General features: G+C 36.4%; 1 protein-coding gene across 1 annotated transcript in view; it reads right to left on the bottom strand.

Annotated features, from left to right (window-relative positions):
• LOC106879785 (Na(+)/H(+) exchanger beta) overlaps positions 1 to 17,907 on the bottom strand; it is a 72,429-nt gene that overhangs the window by 25,988 nt on the left and 28,534 nt on the right. Inside the window, exons 5-16 of the mRNA XM_089366425.1 lie at positions 17,082 to 17,123; positions 15,650 to 15,721; positions 15,038 to 15,119; positions 10,789 to 10,816; positions 9,873 to 9,985; positions 8,622 to 8,697; positions 7,088 to 7,158; positions 5,583 to 5,694; positions 4,127 to 4,208; positions 1,351 to 1,446; positions 458 to 579; positions 48 to 130 (exon numbers count right to left, since the gene is read on the bottom strand). Of these exons, the coding sequence (XP_089222551.1) occupies positions 48 to 130; positions 458 to 579; positions 1,351 to 1,446; positions 4,127 to 4,208; positions 5,583 to 5,694; positions 7,088 to 7,158; positions 8,622 to 8,697; positions 9,873 to 9,985; positions 10,789 to 10,816; positions 15,038 to 15,119; positions 15,650 to 15,721; positions 17,082 to 17,123 (979 nt within the window). The remainder of the gene's footprint in view (positions 1 to 47; positions 131 to 457; positions 580 to 1,350; positions 1,447 to 4,126; positions 4,209 to 5,582; positions 5,695 to 7,087; positions 7,159 to 8,621; positions 8,698 to 9,872; positions 9,986 to 10,788; positions 10,817 to 15,037; positions 15,120 to 15,649; positions 15,722 to 17,081; positions 17,124 to 17,907) is intronic.

Genomic DNA, 17,907 nt, shown 5'->3' with positions numbered 1-17,907 from the left:
GGACCTGCAGTGTGCTAAAGGTTAGATTAAATCTTGAAACTACTTACCATAATGAACTGTTCATCGAGTCCTATTTTGCGTACACGATAACGGTCGAAAGAATTAATTAGATATGTTAAAGAATAGCACACTGCAAAGAGAGAAATTGAGGAACTTTTTGAGGAAATTCTGAAGGAATTTTGATAAACAAGTAAAAGAGTAAAGAGAGAGTGAAAAGAGTAAGGCTTCTATAAAACTAATTTGTAAACATTGAATGGTTATGGGGTACCACCAGAATAAAATAATAATAAAAGGGGTCCATTGAGAAACTCTGACCTAAAGAGATTCCCTGATCTCCGAGCTATGCACCCTAAATTAATTAAATTAATCGTCATCATAATTAAAAATCTTCATTGGCTCAATCATACATTGCATTTTGTGAATGTAAGTATTGTGAAAAAAATAGATCAAAACGTACCAATGAATCTTACTATCAGACATAAAAGCACCGACCATAAGATAAAGCCAGTTGACCAAACGTGTTCGTGCCGTACAACAGCCATGCCAAGAAATAAGAAGATGACAATTTCATTTGCTGAGCTGAAAGAAAAAAGAAGAAAATGATAGTCAGAGTGAATTTAAGAACTGGAATATCTTTGGTAAAATAAGGAGATATGTTTACAGTGATCAAATTCTCTGTCTGATTGTTCGTTAATTTCTTGCCGAACCCTCATATGTCGTCTAACGATTGGAGAGTCCATCATATACCAGTGGAGCGCTAAGAGCATCGTTCGAGTGTGATCGTTACCAGCGTCGCCCTCCTGGCACTTGTGCCGGTGGCACGTGAAAAGTCATTCGAGCGAGATCATTGCCAGTGCCGCTGGACTGGCTCCTGTGCAGGTGGCACATAAAATACACCATTTTGAGCGTGGCCGTTGCCAGTACCCGCCTGACTGGCCTTCGTGCCAGTGGCACGGAAAAGCACCCACTACACTCTCGGAGTGGTTGGCATTAGGAAGGGCATCCAACTGTAGAAATTCATGCCAAATCAGATTGGAGCCTGGTGTAGCCATCTGGTTTCACCAGTCCTCAGTCAAATTGTCCAACCCATGCTAGCATGGAAAGCAGATGTTAAATGATGATGATATATATATATATCTATAAAGATTTACTTTTCGTTTTAATTTAGATCACTTTAAAGTAGGAAGTTTATGCTATAAAACTACAGGGGTCTTGGGAGTGGGTAGGTACTGCAAGGGTTAATTGTCCCTGAATTAACAAAAAGCAAGTGGCTTATTGATGCTGTGATCGTTTGCTTGTTCATGTTTGATGCAACAACGTGAAACAATTGAGAATAAATTAGAACGATACCTTGCAACTTTAATAAAGTACTTGATGGATGTAGCAGATTTTTGACTGACATTATGAAGGGAATATTGGTCCTGCATCATACCACAACCAATCAAACTGAAAATATATGACATATAAAAATGCTTTTCATAAACTTCAACACATTGTTTAAACAATATTAATTTATTTTATATACATATGGCTGATATCACAAAGAGAATACTAGTCTAGTCTTATATCACAACCGACTATTTATATATATATATATATATATATTGAAAGATATATTACATATAAATTTAGTGAGATAATAGAGTGATGCTGTTGGTAGGGAGGAAAGTGAGAGAATATAGAATAAAATAAAACAGGATAAGATCCAATAAAAGGGGGAAATGAAAGAAAATGAAATATAGTAAAACGATGTAAAATACAATAAAAGTAATAAAATAAAAGGCAGGTTTAATGTTCTGTAATAGGCTTCATACCATATAATGTTTTTATTACCTGTGCCTAAGTGAAGATGGAGGTATTGTTTTCAATTGTGTTTGTTTGTTTGTTTTTTTTACTTAATTTTTGAGAGCAGTCGGGTTTATTTTTGGTATTCTTGTTTGTGAAAGCAGTTGGGTTTATTTCAGATATTCTCATTTTAAAAATCATCTCCAGCTAATTATTAAGAGGATGTTGGAGTTGCTTTGGCAGAGATTTGCACTCTCTGAGTGCTCTCGTTAGATAATATATTTAAGTGGCAAACTTAAGTGGTGGGTTGGTACATAATTATTGTGGCTTTTTTCTACAAATTTTATTCAACAGAAACAATAACAACATGTAACAAAAACATCTTTAAATGATTATTCCGGAGCATAGTCACCATCTACTTCAATTACTGCTTCTCATTTGCTTGGCAGACGGTCAGACTGTCATTTAAAGATGTTTTTGTTAAATATTGTATTTGTTTTTGGTGAGTAAAATTTGTTGAAAAAAAGCTGCAATAATTATGCACCAACCCGATAATAAGATTCCTTTTTCCACTGCATCTTTCATCATAAAACATCTTTAATGACATCACAACTTTCATGATGTCACATCTTTCACAATGCATCACATATTAAGAGGATGTTGGTGTTGCCTTGGCAGAGGTTTGCGCTCTCTGAGTGCTCTTGTTTTATTTTTATTTTATTTTTTCTTATTCTCCTCCCTATTTATCCCACTATTAACATTACCCTATTACCTTACTAAACTCCAACCATGTTGCCTAAGATACACCAACATATTATTACATATAAATATGTCTGCTAACCCAGAACACATTACATTATTTACATTAGACGGATATTTGTCCTCATCTTGTTTGTTGTTAACACAACATTTCGGCTGATATACCCTCCAGCCTTCATCAAGTGTCTTGGAGAAATTTCGAACCTGGGTTCTCATTCTTAACGTATTTTTCAATGTTGTTGTTACCATTATTATTATTATTATTATTATTATTATTATTATTATTCAAGTCACTGCCCGGAATCGAACTTGGAATCTTGGGGTTAGTAGCCTGTGCTCTTAACCACTATGCCTTATGCCCAAGATTCCGAGTTTGATTCCAGGCAGTGACCTGAATAATAATAATAATAATAATAATAATAATAATAATAATGATAACAACAACAACAACAACGAAAAATACCTTAAGAATGAGAACCCAAGTTCGAAATTTCCCGAAGGCACCTGATGAAGGCTGGAGGGTATATCAGCCGAAACGTTGTGTTAACAACGAACAAGATGAGGACAAATATCCGTCAAATGTAAATAATTCCTCATCTCTTAAATATAGAACTGTATTACCTGAACATACTGTTTAGTCAATATTAATTTAATATTTTTGAAAAATCAACTGAAATCTTCTTGGTTTGATGGAATTACAAAGTAAACTTTGACACAACATTCTGTTTTAACATTTCAAATATTAACTCTTTTAGCATTCAGATCACTATGTCAAATGTATTGATTATTTATTGTCCTGTTTATATATTTGCTTTGTTTATATATATAAGCGTGGCTTAGTAGTTAGGGTATTTGGCCCACAATCGTAAGGTCATGAGTTCAATTCCTAGTGACGCGTTGTGACCTTGAGCAAGACACTTTATTTTACGTTGCTCCAGTCCACTCAGCTGGCAAAAATGAGTAGTACCTGTAATTCAAAGGCGCCAGCCTTGACACACACTCCGTGTCACGCTGAATCTTCTGAGAACTATATTAAGGGTACACATGTCTGTGGAGTGCTCAGCCATTTGCACATTAATTTCACGAGCAAGCTGTTCCATTGATCGTATCAGCTGGGACTCTCGTCGTCCTAACCAATGTCTACTATATAGGTTTACATATATTATTTCATACGTTGATACTGTGTAGACCGAGATCCCCATTGACAGGCCCCTAATATTAAAAACAAAGTGTTAACACTTATGATATGCAAATTAGTAACTCCAGTTTTTTTCTGTAACTACTGGATTTGTAGAGTATATGAACAGACTAGAAGCTTGTTACCCTGGGATTTGTCAAATGTAATGCTTTTATTTATTCACATGTTTTAAATTAATCATCCATTATCTTGTAGCTTTGAGATTTTGATGCGATTCTTTACATTTCGAGTGACACTATAGAATAAGTGTGAGAGGCCTGATCTGTCAGTTTGAAACACAAAACGGATAGAATATTTGGGCTGAATAGATAGATAGAATATGGTTGGTTTGAATGCTAAAGAGTTAATTCACCAACAAAATTGAATAAAGCAACTGAAATTAACCTGATGATTCCAGATAATTCGAACATATCTGCCATGAGGTAGGAGAGAAAGGCACAAGCAAAAATGGTAATTGGTTCCACCACTGTAAACAACAACAAGAAAACAACAGAGATTAGAGTTTATCATGCTGCAGTAGTTTTCAAAGAATATGAAGGGGTGCTGAAAAAGTACCTGGCCTTTGGGTAAAAAAAAAAAAAAAAATACAGGAGGATCAGTTAATTATGATTTTATTCAACATATTCCCCACACAGATTCACACACTTATTGCAGTAGTCCTTACCATGATATGTATATATATACACACACACACACATGATAGGCTTCTTTCAGTTTCCATCTACTGGGTCCCCTCACAAGGCTTTGAATGGCCAGGGGCTGAAATGGGAAACACTTGCCCAAGGTGCCACGCAGTGGGACTGAACCCAGAACCATGTGGTTGGTAAGCAAGCTACTTACCACACAGCCACTCCTACACTTAAAGATAGAATTGGGACACATTAAACTCACAAACATATAATTAAACAAACATTTCAAGATTGCATCTACAGAACTAGGATATGGAAATAATTCCATTTGTTGTTTTATGGGATGGCTAATTAGTTCCAGTTACTATAGAGACACATTCCACTATGTTAGGGCTCATCGTTAATATAACGAGGCAGTATCAAACATCAAAGACATCTTCAAAAATTGCAAACAATTAGAGATAATTATTTTCTCTTTCCCCTTTCTTTTATTCGCTTCAGTTGTTGGAGTGTGGCCATGCTGGGGCACCACCTTGTAGGGTTCAGTCAAACAACTTGATCCCAGTACTTTGGTGGTGGGGGAGCAGGGATCTGGTATTTATTCTATTAGGCTGAACCACTAAGTTACAGGGACGCAAACAAACCAGCAAATCTACCAGTTGTCAAGTGGTGGCGGGGAAGAAACACAGATACAAAGACACACATACACACATAGATATACATACATATATACACACATACATATGCATACATATAGATATATAGCTGCATACATACACATACTTACATACAGATAAATAGATACATATATACACACACATAAACATATATATATATATATATATATATATACATACATGCATTTATACACAAACACACACACATAATTACATACACTAGTACTTATTTTATCGGCCTCTTTTGTCAAACCGCTAAGTTACAGGGATGTAAACACACCAACATCGGTTGTCAGGCAATGGTGGAGAGACAAACACAGACATATACATCATCATCATCATCATTCAACGTCCATTTTCATTACTGCCAGTAAAGAGACCGATAGAATAAGTACTAGGCTTACAAAGAATAAGTCCTGGGGGTCGATTTGTTCGACTAAAGGCAGTGCTCCAGCATGGCCGCAGTCAAATGACTGAAACAAGTAAAAGAGTACAAGGGTCAGTCAACAGAATATATATTATGTCTTATCTTACCTTTTACGTGGTGGGTATATTTTGTAAGTACGGCCGACACAATACCAATAATAATTCCCACAAGCAAGCCTCCAAGAGACACCACTAGAAATTTCACAATTCCTAAGAATATCTATGGAAGTAAAACAAAAATGAGGGGTTATACATTAAAAAAAAAAAAAAAAAAAAAAAAATAATAATAATAATATTAATGATAATAATGATAATAATAACAAGAGCACTCAGTGAGCGCAAATCTCCACCAAGGCAGCACCAACATCCTCTCAACGATTAGCCAGAGATGATTTTTAAAATGAGAATATTTGCAATGACAATCCAATACTGGACAAGGATTCTGGATTATTTTTCCGTTTTTTTTACTTAATTTTTTAGAGCAATAGCGTTCATTTTTAGTATTCTCGTTAGTGAGAGCAGTCAAGTTTATTTCAGATATTCTCATTTTAAAAATCATCTCCGGCTAATCGTTGAGAGGACATTGGTGTTGAGAGGACATTGAGAGGACGTTGAGAGGACATTGGCGCTCCCTGAGAGCTCTTGTTAGATAATATATTTTAGTCGCAGACTTATGTAATAAGATTCCTTTTACACTGCATCTTTCATTGTAATACATCTTAAGTGATGTCACATTTTTAATGGCATCACAGCTTTCATGGTGTCATATCTTTCATGATACATCACAACTTTCATGATGTCACATCTTTCACAACACATCATATTTTTCTTGATATCAAATCTTTCATGACATCATGTTTTTCAAGACGTCATATCTTCCACAACATCACACCTTTCAAAATATCACATTTTCCATAATGTCATATCTTTCATGGAGCCACAGCTTCCATGACACAACTTTCAAAACATCACATCTTCGTCAAAAAAGTACAAAGCAATAAATATTAAAATATTATTATTTTAATATTATTATTTTAATATTTATTATTTTATCATTATTTTATTATTTATTACTTTGTACTTTTTTGATTTTTATTATAGGTCTTTTTAGTGTATTTACTTATTAAATTTTTCTATATGTGATTGTGGATTTTCATGGATGAATTCAATAATTATGGGTTTTTTTTCTCTAAATTATATATATATATATATATATATATATATATATATATATCATTATCATTTAACATCCATTGTCCATGCTGGCATGGGATGGACGGCTTAACCAGGGTTGGGAAGCTGATGGGCTGCACTAGACTCCAGTCTGATTTGGCATGGTTTCTATGGTTGGATGTCCTTCCTAATGCCAGTCACTCCGAGAATGTAATGGGTGCTTTTACATACCACTGGCACAGGTGCCAATATATATATATGATAGGCTTTTTTCAGGTGTCTGTCTACTACTAAATCCACTCACAAGGCTTTGCTCAGCCCAGGGCTATAGCAGAACACTCATGCCCAAAGTGCCATACAGTGGGTCTGATCCCAGAACCATGTGGTTGGGAACCAGACATTTTACCACGCATCTACACCTGTACCTCTCCTGTACTCACCTGTAGTGAACCGATACTTTCCATTTGGTTATAGGCTTGCATCACACTGTAGAGAACAACTGCCACACCATCTGGAAGACATAATTGTGGAGATATATGGTACATGGCAGAGATAAGTTGGTGTCTTGAGCTGTTACTAGAAGGACTTCAGGATTTCACAGTCATGCCCTTTTCTAAACCTGTTGTAACAAATAGTTAAACAGTTACTAAGATATTTACTGTAGCAAACCCTAACAAGCCTTAATTACTTAACAACCTAATCCTGTCATGCCATGTTCCTGCTATAGCAGAAATAACCTAAATATAATCTGTACCTGATTCCCATTAAAGCAGTAATGAACATAGAAGAAGAAATTAAAATACTAAAATTACACAATTGTTCACATTGCAGCTTTGTAGTCAAGTGTGTTTATAACTCAATTGTTAATGGTGTCCTCCATAGCTGGTTGGCATTAGGAAGGGCATCCAACTGTAGAAATTCATGCCAAATCAGATTGGAGCCTGGTGTAGCCATCTGGTTCACCAGTCCTCAGTCAAATTGTCCAACCCATGCTAGCATGGAAAGCGGACGTTAAACGATGATGATGAACTCTCCAGTGTAGTGATAATGACAAAACCTGATTAGAATGTTGAAGAAATTCATTAGCATTACCAATATTTCCAAGACTTTAAGGCAGCAAGCTGCCAGAATCGTTAGCACGCCAGGCGAAATGCTTAGCGGTATTTTGTCTGCCATTACGTTCTGAGTTCAAATTCCACCAAGGTTGACTTCGCTTTTCATCCTTTCAGGGTCGATAAATTAAGTACCAGTTGCATACTGGGGTCGATCTAATTGATTGCTCCCCCCCCCCCACCCCCGAAAATTTCGGGCCTTGTGCCTAAAGTAGAAAAGAATATTTTCAAGACTCTAGAATGAATGATTGATTTCTTTTACCTTTTGCTTGTTTCAGTCATTGGACTGCGGCCATGCTGGAGCACCATCATGAAGGGTTTAATCAAACAAGTGAACCCAACCCCCAGTTCTTATTTTTATACATGATACTTATTCTGTCAGTTACTGTTGCTGAACTGCTAAATTATAGGCGATACAAACCGACATCAGCTGTCAGGCGGTGGGTGGGAGACAAACACAAAGACACACACATGCACACACACATACACACACATCCATGTGTGTGTGTGTATATATATGTTAGGCTTCTACGCAATTTCCATTCACCAGATTCATTCACAAGGCATTGGTCGGCTAAGGGCTACAGTAAAAGACACTTGTCCAAGGTGTTGTGAAACACAGGAGGGGAACATTGAATAATGTAGTCCTAGATATACTATGCCTGAAAAGAAGGTGGGATAGCTATGGCATGAATGTCATTGATCAAAAGATCAGCTGCACTAGTTTGGAACTGAGGTCAAAAAACAGCAAAGTGCATCATTTTGTTTGTTTATTTAATTAATTAATAATAACAATTAATTTAGAAATAATTAAGATAAATGTCACTGCTGATGAAGAATTTATTAAAATAAGAATACTTACCGTTTAGAAGTGATTCTCCAAACACCAAAATGTATAGATTACTGTTCACTCCAACCTCGCTAAATATAGCAAGTACCTTAAGGATGAAAGAGAAAGAGAGAGAGATAGAGAGAGAGAGAAAGAGAGAGAGATAGAGAGAGAGAGACAGAGAAAGAGAAAGAAATTAATTGAAAAATTTAAAGTCAGATAGAAGTAGTATTGGTTGCATTTTAAATTTCTATTAAATGAAGAATGGAATTTTCTGGATTATAGGAATAATGATTTCTGTATGAATTCGGCAAAGATTTATGTTTTAAAAGATTCAAAAATAAATTTCAATTAAAAAAAAAAAACATGGCAGTGGGGTAAGAAGCTTGCTTCCCAACCACATGGTTCCAGGTTCAGTCCCACTGCATTGCACCTTGGGCAAGTGTCTTCTACTATAGCCTCGGGCCGACCAAAGCCTTGTGATTGGATTTGGTAGACGGAAACTGAAAGAAGCCTGTCGTATATATATGTGTGTGTGTATGTATTTATGTGTGTGTGTGTGCTTGTACTCCCACCATCACTTGACAACTGATATTGGTGTGTCTTTGTCCCTGTAACTTAGCGGTTCAGCAAAAGAGACTGATAGAATAATTACTAGGAGTACACACATGTTTAAAATGAAACAGCCATCATGTTTAAAAGGGGTATATGTATTTAATAAGAGAAAACCACCATGAATTTAGACAGGATCATGTGCTTAAAATGAGATAACCGTGATACGTTTAGAAGGGTGTTTAATATGAGAAAACCATCATGTATTTACATGGAAACATGTTTAAAATGAGACAGCCAACATACATTTAGAAGGGGTCGTATGTATTTAATACAAGAAAGTCACCATGTGTTTAGATGGAAATGTGTTTAAAATGAGCCAACCATCATATGTTTAGATGTGGGCTTCTGTGTTTAAGATGAGACAACCACAGTGTTTAGATATGTGCTTAGTATGAGACAACTATCATGTGTTTAGATGAAAGCATGTGTCTTTATTTAGGGAAATAATTGTGCATTTAGATGACAGTGTATGTGTTTAAAATTGATGATCAAACTATTTAGATCACCCTGTACAAGCTTAAAATGGGATGACGGCCATGTATTTAGATGATTTTCTGTGTGTTTAATTCTGGCATCTGTGTAGGAATCTACTGAATCACTCTCAGCTTTATGATAATTAGTGTTCTTTTTCTCAAAGAGTATAGTGGTAGGAATAGAGACAAAACTTACTGCCACAGGATCTACTGCCACAATTATGGAACCGAACACAAGGAATTCAGTCAACCGCAAGGAATTTACTCCTGTGATTTCTGGTGCAAACGATAATCCCCAAAGTGCAAGGGCTCAAAAGTAGAAAGTTATGAAAAAAACAAAAACAAAACAATTAGTTCATTTCATCTCAAATTACTTTGGGTAGTTAATGTCAAAAACTGATAAATCATATTCTAGGGTAGTTAATGTCAAAGACTGATATATCATATTTTAGGGCAGTTAATGTCAAAGACTCATATATCATGTTTTAAGAGTTTAAAGTAGTAGTTCTCTCCCTTTTAATATCCAGGACAGATTCAAAATCTGGATTTTTTTAAGGGAGCCACACCAAAAAAGCAAGGCAGAGGTCAATTAAGGAAAGAATTATTATATTTATAGAGGGAAAACCATCTAAAACTACTGGAAGAATGCTTGAGAGCCACATGTGGCCCTGTGGTCTGCAGTTGGGAACTGCAGGTTTAAAGTCTTCAGTAACTTTTAATGCTGTTTTTTTGTTTGTTTTTTACATGCCATTAAATAATTCCATTTTATCAAGATATTATTTATCAAACATTATAATTTACAAGTCAAAAAGACAGACACTTCTGCTCTTCTTTTTCATACTTTTTTTTGGAAAAACAAACACATTTGAACAGGGAACACAATTGTAAAAATAAAAATGAAAGTACATAACTACATGAAACATCTTAAACACTTGGCTATAGCTGTACCTATTTTGAAATGTTTTAAAACTTAAAATTTCCTAAGAGGAAAATTTACTGCAACTAGATTTGTTTGCCTAAAGGTTTTAAAATTAATTGCGAAAAAAAAAAAAAATGAAATAAATTGCAAATACAAAGAGTTAATTGTAAATAAAAATAAATAAAATACTTACAGATAAGCATACAATTAATAAAAGTTCCCTGAAATAATTAAAAGTGATAGATTTTAAAAAAACAGTATACAATATTGATAAATATCAAATAAAAAGATTGGTACTTCAAATGTAACAAGATCAACAACATACACACGTGTGTGTGTATGTGTGTGTGTATGTGTGTGTGTATGTGTGTGTGTATGTGTGTGTGTGTGTGTGTGTGTGTGTGTGTGTGTGTGTGTGTGTGTGTGTGTGTGTGTGTGTGTGTGTGTGTGTGTCGCCATAACTAATTAAATTCATTGAGTTATTCATTTCTCTAGGGCAGCTTTTATTTTGTAACTGAGCCAATGGTACCCCAAAGGGTACCATACAGTAACAGTTTGGGGTACCATTGGCTGCATCTAAAGGTAACACAAAAACCGTATTGGGACAATTCCCCCTGATGACAACTACCCCCTAGGACAATTACCCCACTTGGTTAATTATCCCCACTCCAGTATATCAAGCAGTTTTAAATCATCATCTGTTGTCCTCAGGGGTAATTGTCTGTGGGGAGTTATTGTCCACGGGGGGGGGGGGGGGAGATAAATGGCCCAAACTCCACAAAAACTAATGAAGGAATTTATACATAGTTATTCTTTTACTTTCCTTTTACTTGTTTCAATCATTTGACTGCAGTCATGCTGGAGCACCACCTCAAAATTTTGGACCTTGTGCCTAGGGAAGAAAAGAATATTCTGTTCCCCGTGGATAAGTCCTGATGCATTCCCCAACACCATCTATTTCCCTTTCTCACTCTGACTGCTTCTCCATCTTTCTCTCTAACCCCATCTCTCCTTCCTTTTCCTATAGGGGTAGTCAACTATCTCCTCTATCCCTCTACTACACCTAACCTCTCACCTGGCACAGCCAATTCCCTCGGTTCCATTCCTTCTCCCAGCTGAGAGGTCTTCATCTCACAAGTTACTTGGTGACCCCACAAGTGTTGGTGCCACATAAAAAGCACCCAGCACACTCTGTAAAGTGGCTGGCATTAAGAAGGGTATCCAGCCATGGAAACCACACCAAATCAGACGATGGAGTCTGGTACAGCCCTCCGGCCTTGCCAACTCCTGTCAAACCATCCAACCCATGACAGACATTAAATGATGATGATGATGATATGATAATAAACATTGGTATGATTTATAAGGTCTAAGAGGAAATAGATGTATTTCAATGAATTTCGCACTTCAGTTATCACTGAAAGAAGTTGTCTCATCCTCTTTTTCTAAGTGGGGAAACCTACACATGTGCATAGGACTGTCATCGTCACACATAATTCTAGATTTCAAAATAAGATAATAACAGGATATCTGATACAACTTTCAATTCATGACAATGAAATAACATCCAGAAGACCAAAATATAACAAAAAAAAATGAACAAACAGTAGTCATTTATTATTATTATTGTAATTGTTCCAATAAGCAGACATTCTCCTTGTTTATTTCAATAAATTAGGATTGGTTGCTGCAATTAATATAATTCAGTAATGAATTAATGAGTCTACATCATCTGTTTCTAAAACTATCATCTTATCATCGTCATTATAGTACAATGTTACTATCATTATCGCAAAATGTTGCTGTCATTATTGGATCATCAACATCATCATCCAGTGTTTTAAATCCGGGTTTTGTCTCCGTTAACGGGGATGGCCAGATCTACCTCAATGCCATAGCAACCGAGGCATAACAGCTGAAATGTGTTAACAACAAACAAGATGAGGACAAATATCCGTCAAATGTAAATAATATAAATAATGTAAATTATGTACATTTTAGGGATGTTGACAAAAACAATCTTAAGGTTCTTAGTGAGGATATTGAAGACTGGGAGCAGGTGGTTGGAAATTTAATCGGTAAGGAAAGAAACAACCTATGATGGCTGTAAAGCAATCGAAATATGAAGAATTGAATACTTCAAGAAATGAGTGTTTCATAAACAGGACTTAATTTCAATCCCAGACAAAATTAATCAGTCCGAACAGGTTTCTAACATCTGCAGTAGGATCTGTTTCTCTAAACCTGTATCCGCAAGACATATGCGAACTCATGGTGGCATTCACTAACTGAAGAAATCTCCTTCTTCTGTAAAGAAGCCACGATCACCACATCTATCAATCCATCGTCATAACAACAACAACAGCAGCAGCGGCGGCGACGGTGATGGCAACAACAACAATGTCCGCTTTTCCAGGTTCATTTTCTATGGCTGGATGCCCTTGCTGTCACCAACCCTCACCTGTTTCTAAGCAAGGTAATGTTTTCCTATGACCAGACATGTTCTCAGCAAAGACTGAAAATGAATGACAATGTCTGTATGACTGACAACCATTTTATGCCTATTACACAATGTCAAGACAAGGAAAAACAAACGTACACACACTTACATATACACTCACACACACACACACACACACACACACACACACACATATATATATAGGCGCAGGAGTGGCTGTGTGGTAAGTAGCTTGTTTACCAACCACATGGTTCCGGGTTCAGTCCCACTGTGTGGCACCTTGGGCAAGTGTCTTCTCCTATAGCCTCAGGCTAACCAAAGCCTTGTGAGTGGATTTGGTAGACGGAAACTGAAAGAAGCCCGTCGTATATATGTATACGTATATATATATATATGTGTGTGTGTGTGTGTTTGTGTGTCTGTGTTTGTCCCCCCAGCATCGCTTGACAACCGATGCTGGAGTGTTTACGTCCCCGTAACTTAGTGGTTTGGCAAAAGAAACCGATAGAATAAGTAATAGGCTTCCAAAGAATAAGCTCTGGGGTCGATTTGCTCGACTAAAAGGCGGTGCTTCAGCATGGCCGCAGTCCAATGACTGAAACAAGTAAAGGAGTAAAATAGTAAGTGTTCTACATTGTATAAGCCAAAATGAAATATAGAAAAGAGATAATTTTTTTTTAAAAAAGACGATTTATATATATATATATATATATATATATATATATATATATATATATATATGAGAAAAGAGCAGATGACAAATTGTTAACATAACACGATGATGAGTGAGATGATGTAAAGTGATGATGCAAGAGTAACAATCCCCCCCCCCACCACCACCACCACCACTCACAACAATAAATCTTAATCTCTCTCAGCATCAGAACTATTTTACCGAAGGAATAATAAGACAGAAGAGTGAAGAAAGAAAAAGAAAGAAAAAAAGAAAAAGAGAGAAGGTTTTTATCAGTCATCTTAGCAGTTTGTAAATGGTAAACATCAGCTGATGTCCTAGAATACTTGATCGATAGCAATCGTTACATTGATTAGTTAATGGGGAAGTTCAATCAATTAAGATAGGGAAAAATCATGTAGATATATTGAACCTGTCAAATGAGTTGGCAAAACGAAGCAAATTGATAAAGTGTATGTTTATGGGGTGGTTTGGAAAGTTTTAAGAGAAAAGATACCCTGGTGCAGAAATGGTAAGGTGTCTGATAATTGGTGGTGTCAGCATTGTTGTTGTTGTCATTATCATCATCATCATTACCATCATTGTCGTCGTCATCATCGCTGTCATCATCACTGTCGCCATCTTCATCATCACCACCATCATCATCGTCATCATCATCGTCATCATCATCATTATCATCATCGTCATCACCACCATCAGCGTCATCATCATTATCATCATCATCATCATCATCATCATCATCGTCATCATTATCATTTGTTGTCATTGTCGTTGTTGTTGTCATCATCATCGTTTTAATGTTCCCTTTTCTATGCTTGCATGGGTCAGATAGAATTTGTTGAGGTGAATTCCTAACAGTCGGGTGCCCTTACTATCACCAACCCTCACCTGTTTCCAAGAAAAGCAATATTTCCCCATGACATGACATGTTTTCCATTGAAGAAAATGCTCAAACACAAAGATACACACACACACACACACACACATGACGGGCTTCTTTCAGTTTCCGTCTTCCAATTCCACTCGCACAGCTTTTGTTGGCCCAAGGCTATAGCTGAAGACACATGCTCAAGGTGCCACACAGCCGGACTGAACCTAGAACCACGTGGTCGGGAAGCAAACTTCTTACCACAGAGCCACAACTATTTTTAGAATGACATTGTAGGGTCGGTGTAAAAGACTTGACCAAGTTGGTTTGAACATAACATTTTGAATATTTGGGCCAGATATGATTGGTTTAAAAGCTTAAGGGTGAAAGTTTGACCAAAAAAAAATACTGTTACTTACAATAACTGCATATATTAATACACTTCCAATGTTATCGTAGAAAATACTATCATTTAAACTGTAAGCCGCTTCCAAGATAATGCTGAAACAGGAAAATTCACAATAAGGCATAAAACCCTAAATTTAATTAGAAAGGAAAGTTTTGTTACATAACCATCATCGTTATTCGTAATTGAGTGACATGGCCAGGGCTGGCGACATGCAAAAGGTACCCATACTGGTAACAGGTAAAAGACACCCTTGCCAGTGACATATTAATAGCACCTGTATATATGTCTAATGAGTCCTCATTACCCCCAAGAATTTCATTTTTACCCCACTTGGGGTAATTTACCCTGGTTCACCAACCCCTGCTCTAAAACATAATAAAGGGACAGGCACAGGTGTCTTACTATCAAGAAGATGGCTTCCTTGCATTATGCGACAATGAGTGAGAGTAGCTAGAAAGGAAATGAAGTCGGTAAGGAGGGAGTACCTGAGCATAATCACAAGGGAAAGGAAAGCCAAGTACAAGGGAGGTTTCTTATAAAACTCAGCAGCAAAGATTCGTTTCTGATGTTAAAAAAATAATGGCAGAGTTAAGATTAGATGTGTTCGTATTGGTTTACTTACGGTGGCAAAAGATAAAGAAAGAAATCATGTGGAGCGAAAAATCTTGGAAACTGTGCTGAATATCCCATGACACTGAAAGAAAGAAAAATATAAAACTTGAATGGTATTGCAATAGATACGTCACAATGATCTCGTTATTAATGTATTACAAGGCGGCGAGCTGGCAGAATCGTTAGCGGTGCTCCAGCATGGCCACAGTCAAATGACTGAAACAAGTAAAAGAATAAAAGAGTAGAGTATGCCGAGCGAAATGCTTAGCAGTATTTCGTCTGCCGTTACATTCTGAGTTCAAATTCCGCCGAGGTCGACTACCTTTCATCCTTTTGGGGTCGATAAATTAAGTACCAGTTGCGTACTGGGGTCAATCTAATCGACTGGCCTCCCCTCCCCAAAAATTTTGGGCCTTGTGCCTAGAGTAGAAGAGAATATTCTGTTCCCTGTGGAAGGTAGCGAGCTGGCAGAAACGTTAGCATGCCGGGCAAAATGCTTAGCGATATTTCGTTTGCAGTTACGTTCTGAGTTCAAATTCCACCGAGGTCGACTTCGCCTTTCATCCTTTCAGGGTTGATAAATTAAGTACCAGTTGCATACTGGGTTGATCTAATCGACTGGCCCCCTCCCCCCAAATTTTGGGCCTTGTGCCTAGAGTAGAAAAGATTATTAATGTATTATAGCAAATAGCAGTGTTGATTGATTGAGAAAGGAGGTTTATAACAGGAGTCGGAGAAATTTATTTCCTTTGTGACTGTCATATAACAACAGTTTCTGATTAAGGCACAGATCCAGCAAGTCTGTGGATGGGGAAGCAAGCTTCTTACCACACAGCCACTCCTGCTACTAACAGACAGAGTAATCTTTTATTGTTCTTTTATTTTTTGTGATAACAACAACAACAATAAAATAACAACAACAATGATAATAATAATAATAAACAATAACAATGGTTCTTGAAGCTTGACCAGTAAACAAGTGTCACCTTAGTCTGCAGGCTGTGGACAGCTGACACTTTTCATCATACCCAGTAAAATAAGCTGAGAGTTTTCATCAAAGAATAATAATAATAATAAAAATAATATTTTTTAATATTATTATAATTTTTTTTTTTTTTTTCATAGCCAAATTTATTATAGAATTGATGGCTATTTCTGGTGTAACTGACTTTCATACCATTAAATGTGTTTTCGCTGAAGCTATTTTCGATTCTGTGGCATTTTAAAGATTTATTCAGAGAAGAGAATAAGTTTATAAAGCTTCTCTATTTGGTAATGGAATTGTTCTTTTTTATTTTTTATTTTTACCAATATTACTGAACGACAAATGACATTTATGATACAGTATAATCCAAATAGCAGCAGAGTAGGTGAGGGTGATGATAGCAGATGAGGATGGGAGAAACGAAGCAATACCAAAATTAAGCAGATATTACACTTACTGGATTAGACCGCCAAGAGCAATCCCAAGAATAATCAGCATGCTGAGGAAAAAAAAAAAAAAAGAGATAAAAAATGGTAAAGCAGCATATTAGCAGTCCTTTGTGAATTACATTAATTCATTTTAACCCCCTCATTAAATTTTATATTTGCTTTTTGCTGCATCACAAAGAAGAAAATGAATTTTTGAAATTGGTCTTTTCTAACTCATCAATTTTTTGGGGTATCTTCTTTGTTCCCTTAAAGCCTGTTCCAAGAATTTTTAGTTTTCCTTAAACCTTTAGCATTTAAACTGGCCATATCTGGCCCTTTATTTCTATTTGTTTTATGGTCAAACTGGCCATATCTGGTCCATATATTCTACCTGTTTTATCTTCAGATAGAGCGTTGGACTCACAATCATGAAGTAGTGAGTTCAATTCTTGGACCAGGCTGTGTGTTGTGTTCTTGAGCAAGACACTTCATTTCACATTGCCGCAGTTCACTCAGCTGTAAAAATGAGTTGCAACATCGCTGGAGCCAAGTTGTATTGGTCTTTCCCTTTCTCTTGGATAACACCAGTGGCGTGAGGTGGAGAGGCTGGTATGTATGGGCGACTGCTGGTCTTCTATAAACAATCTTGCCCAGACTTGTGTCTTGGAAGGGAACTTTGTAGGTGCAATCCCATGGTCAGTCATGACCGAAGGGGGTTTTTATCCTTTATCTTCTGTTTGAATCTTTCCCTTAAATTTTAAGAGAGAGATAACTTTTTAACTTAGAATGGTCAGAATCATCAGCCTGTTACAAGACTTCTCCAGTATACAGAAAACCTTAATGGTAAAAAATATG

This window comes from Octopus bimaculoides, chromosome 19 (genome assembly GCF_046866305.1).
Source record: "Octopus bimaculoides isolate indiv1 chromosome 19, ASM4686630v1, whole genome shotgun sequence".
NCBI classification, from domain to species: Eukaryota; Metazoa; Mollusca; class Cephalopoda; order Octopoda; family Octopodidae; genus Octopus; species Octopus bimaculoides.
Note: the sequence above shows the minus strand (reverse complement) of the source record. Positions and strands in the feature narration are given on the sequence as shown.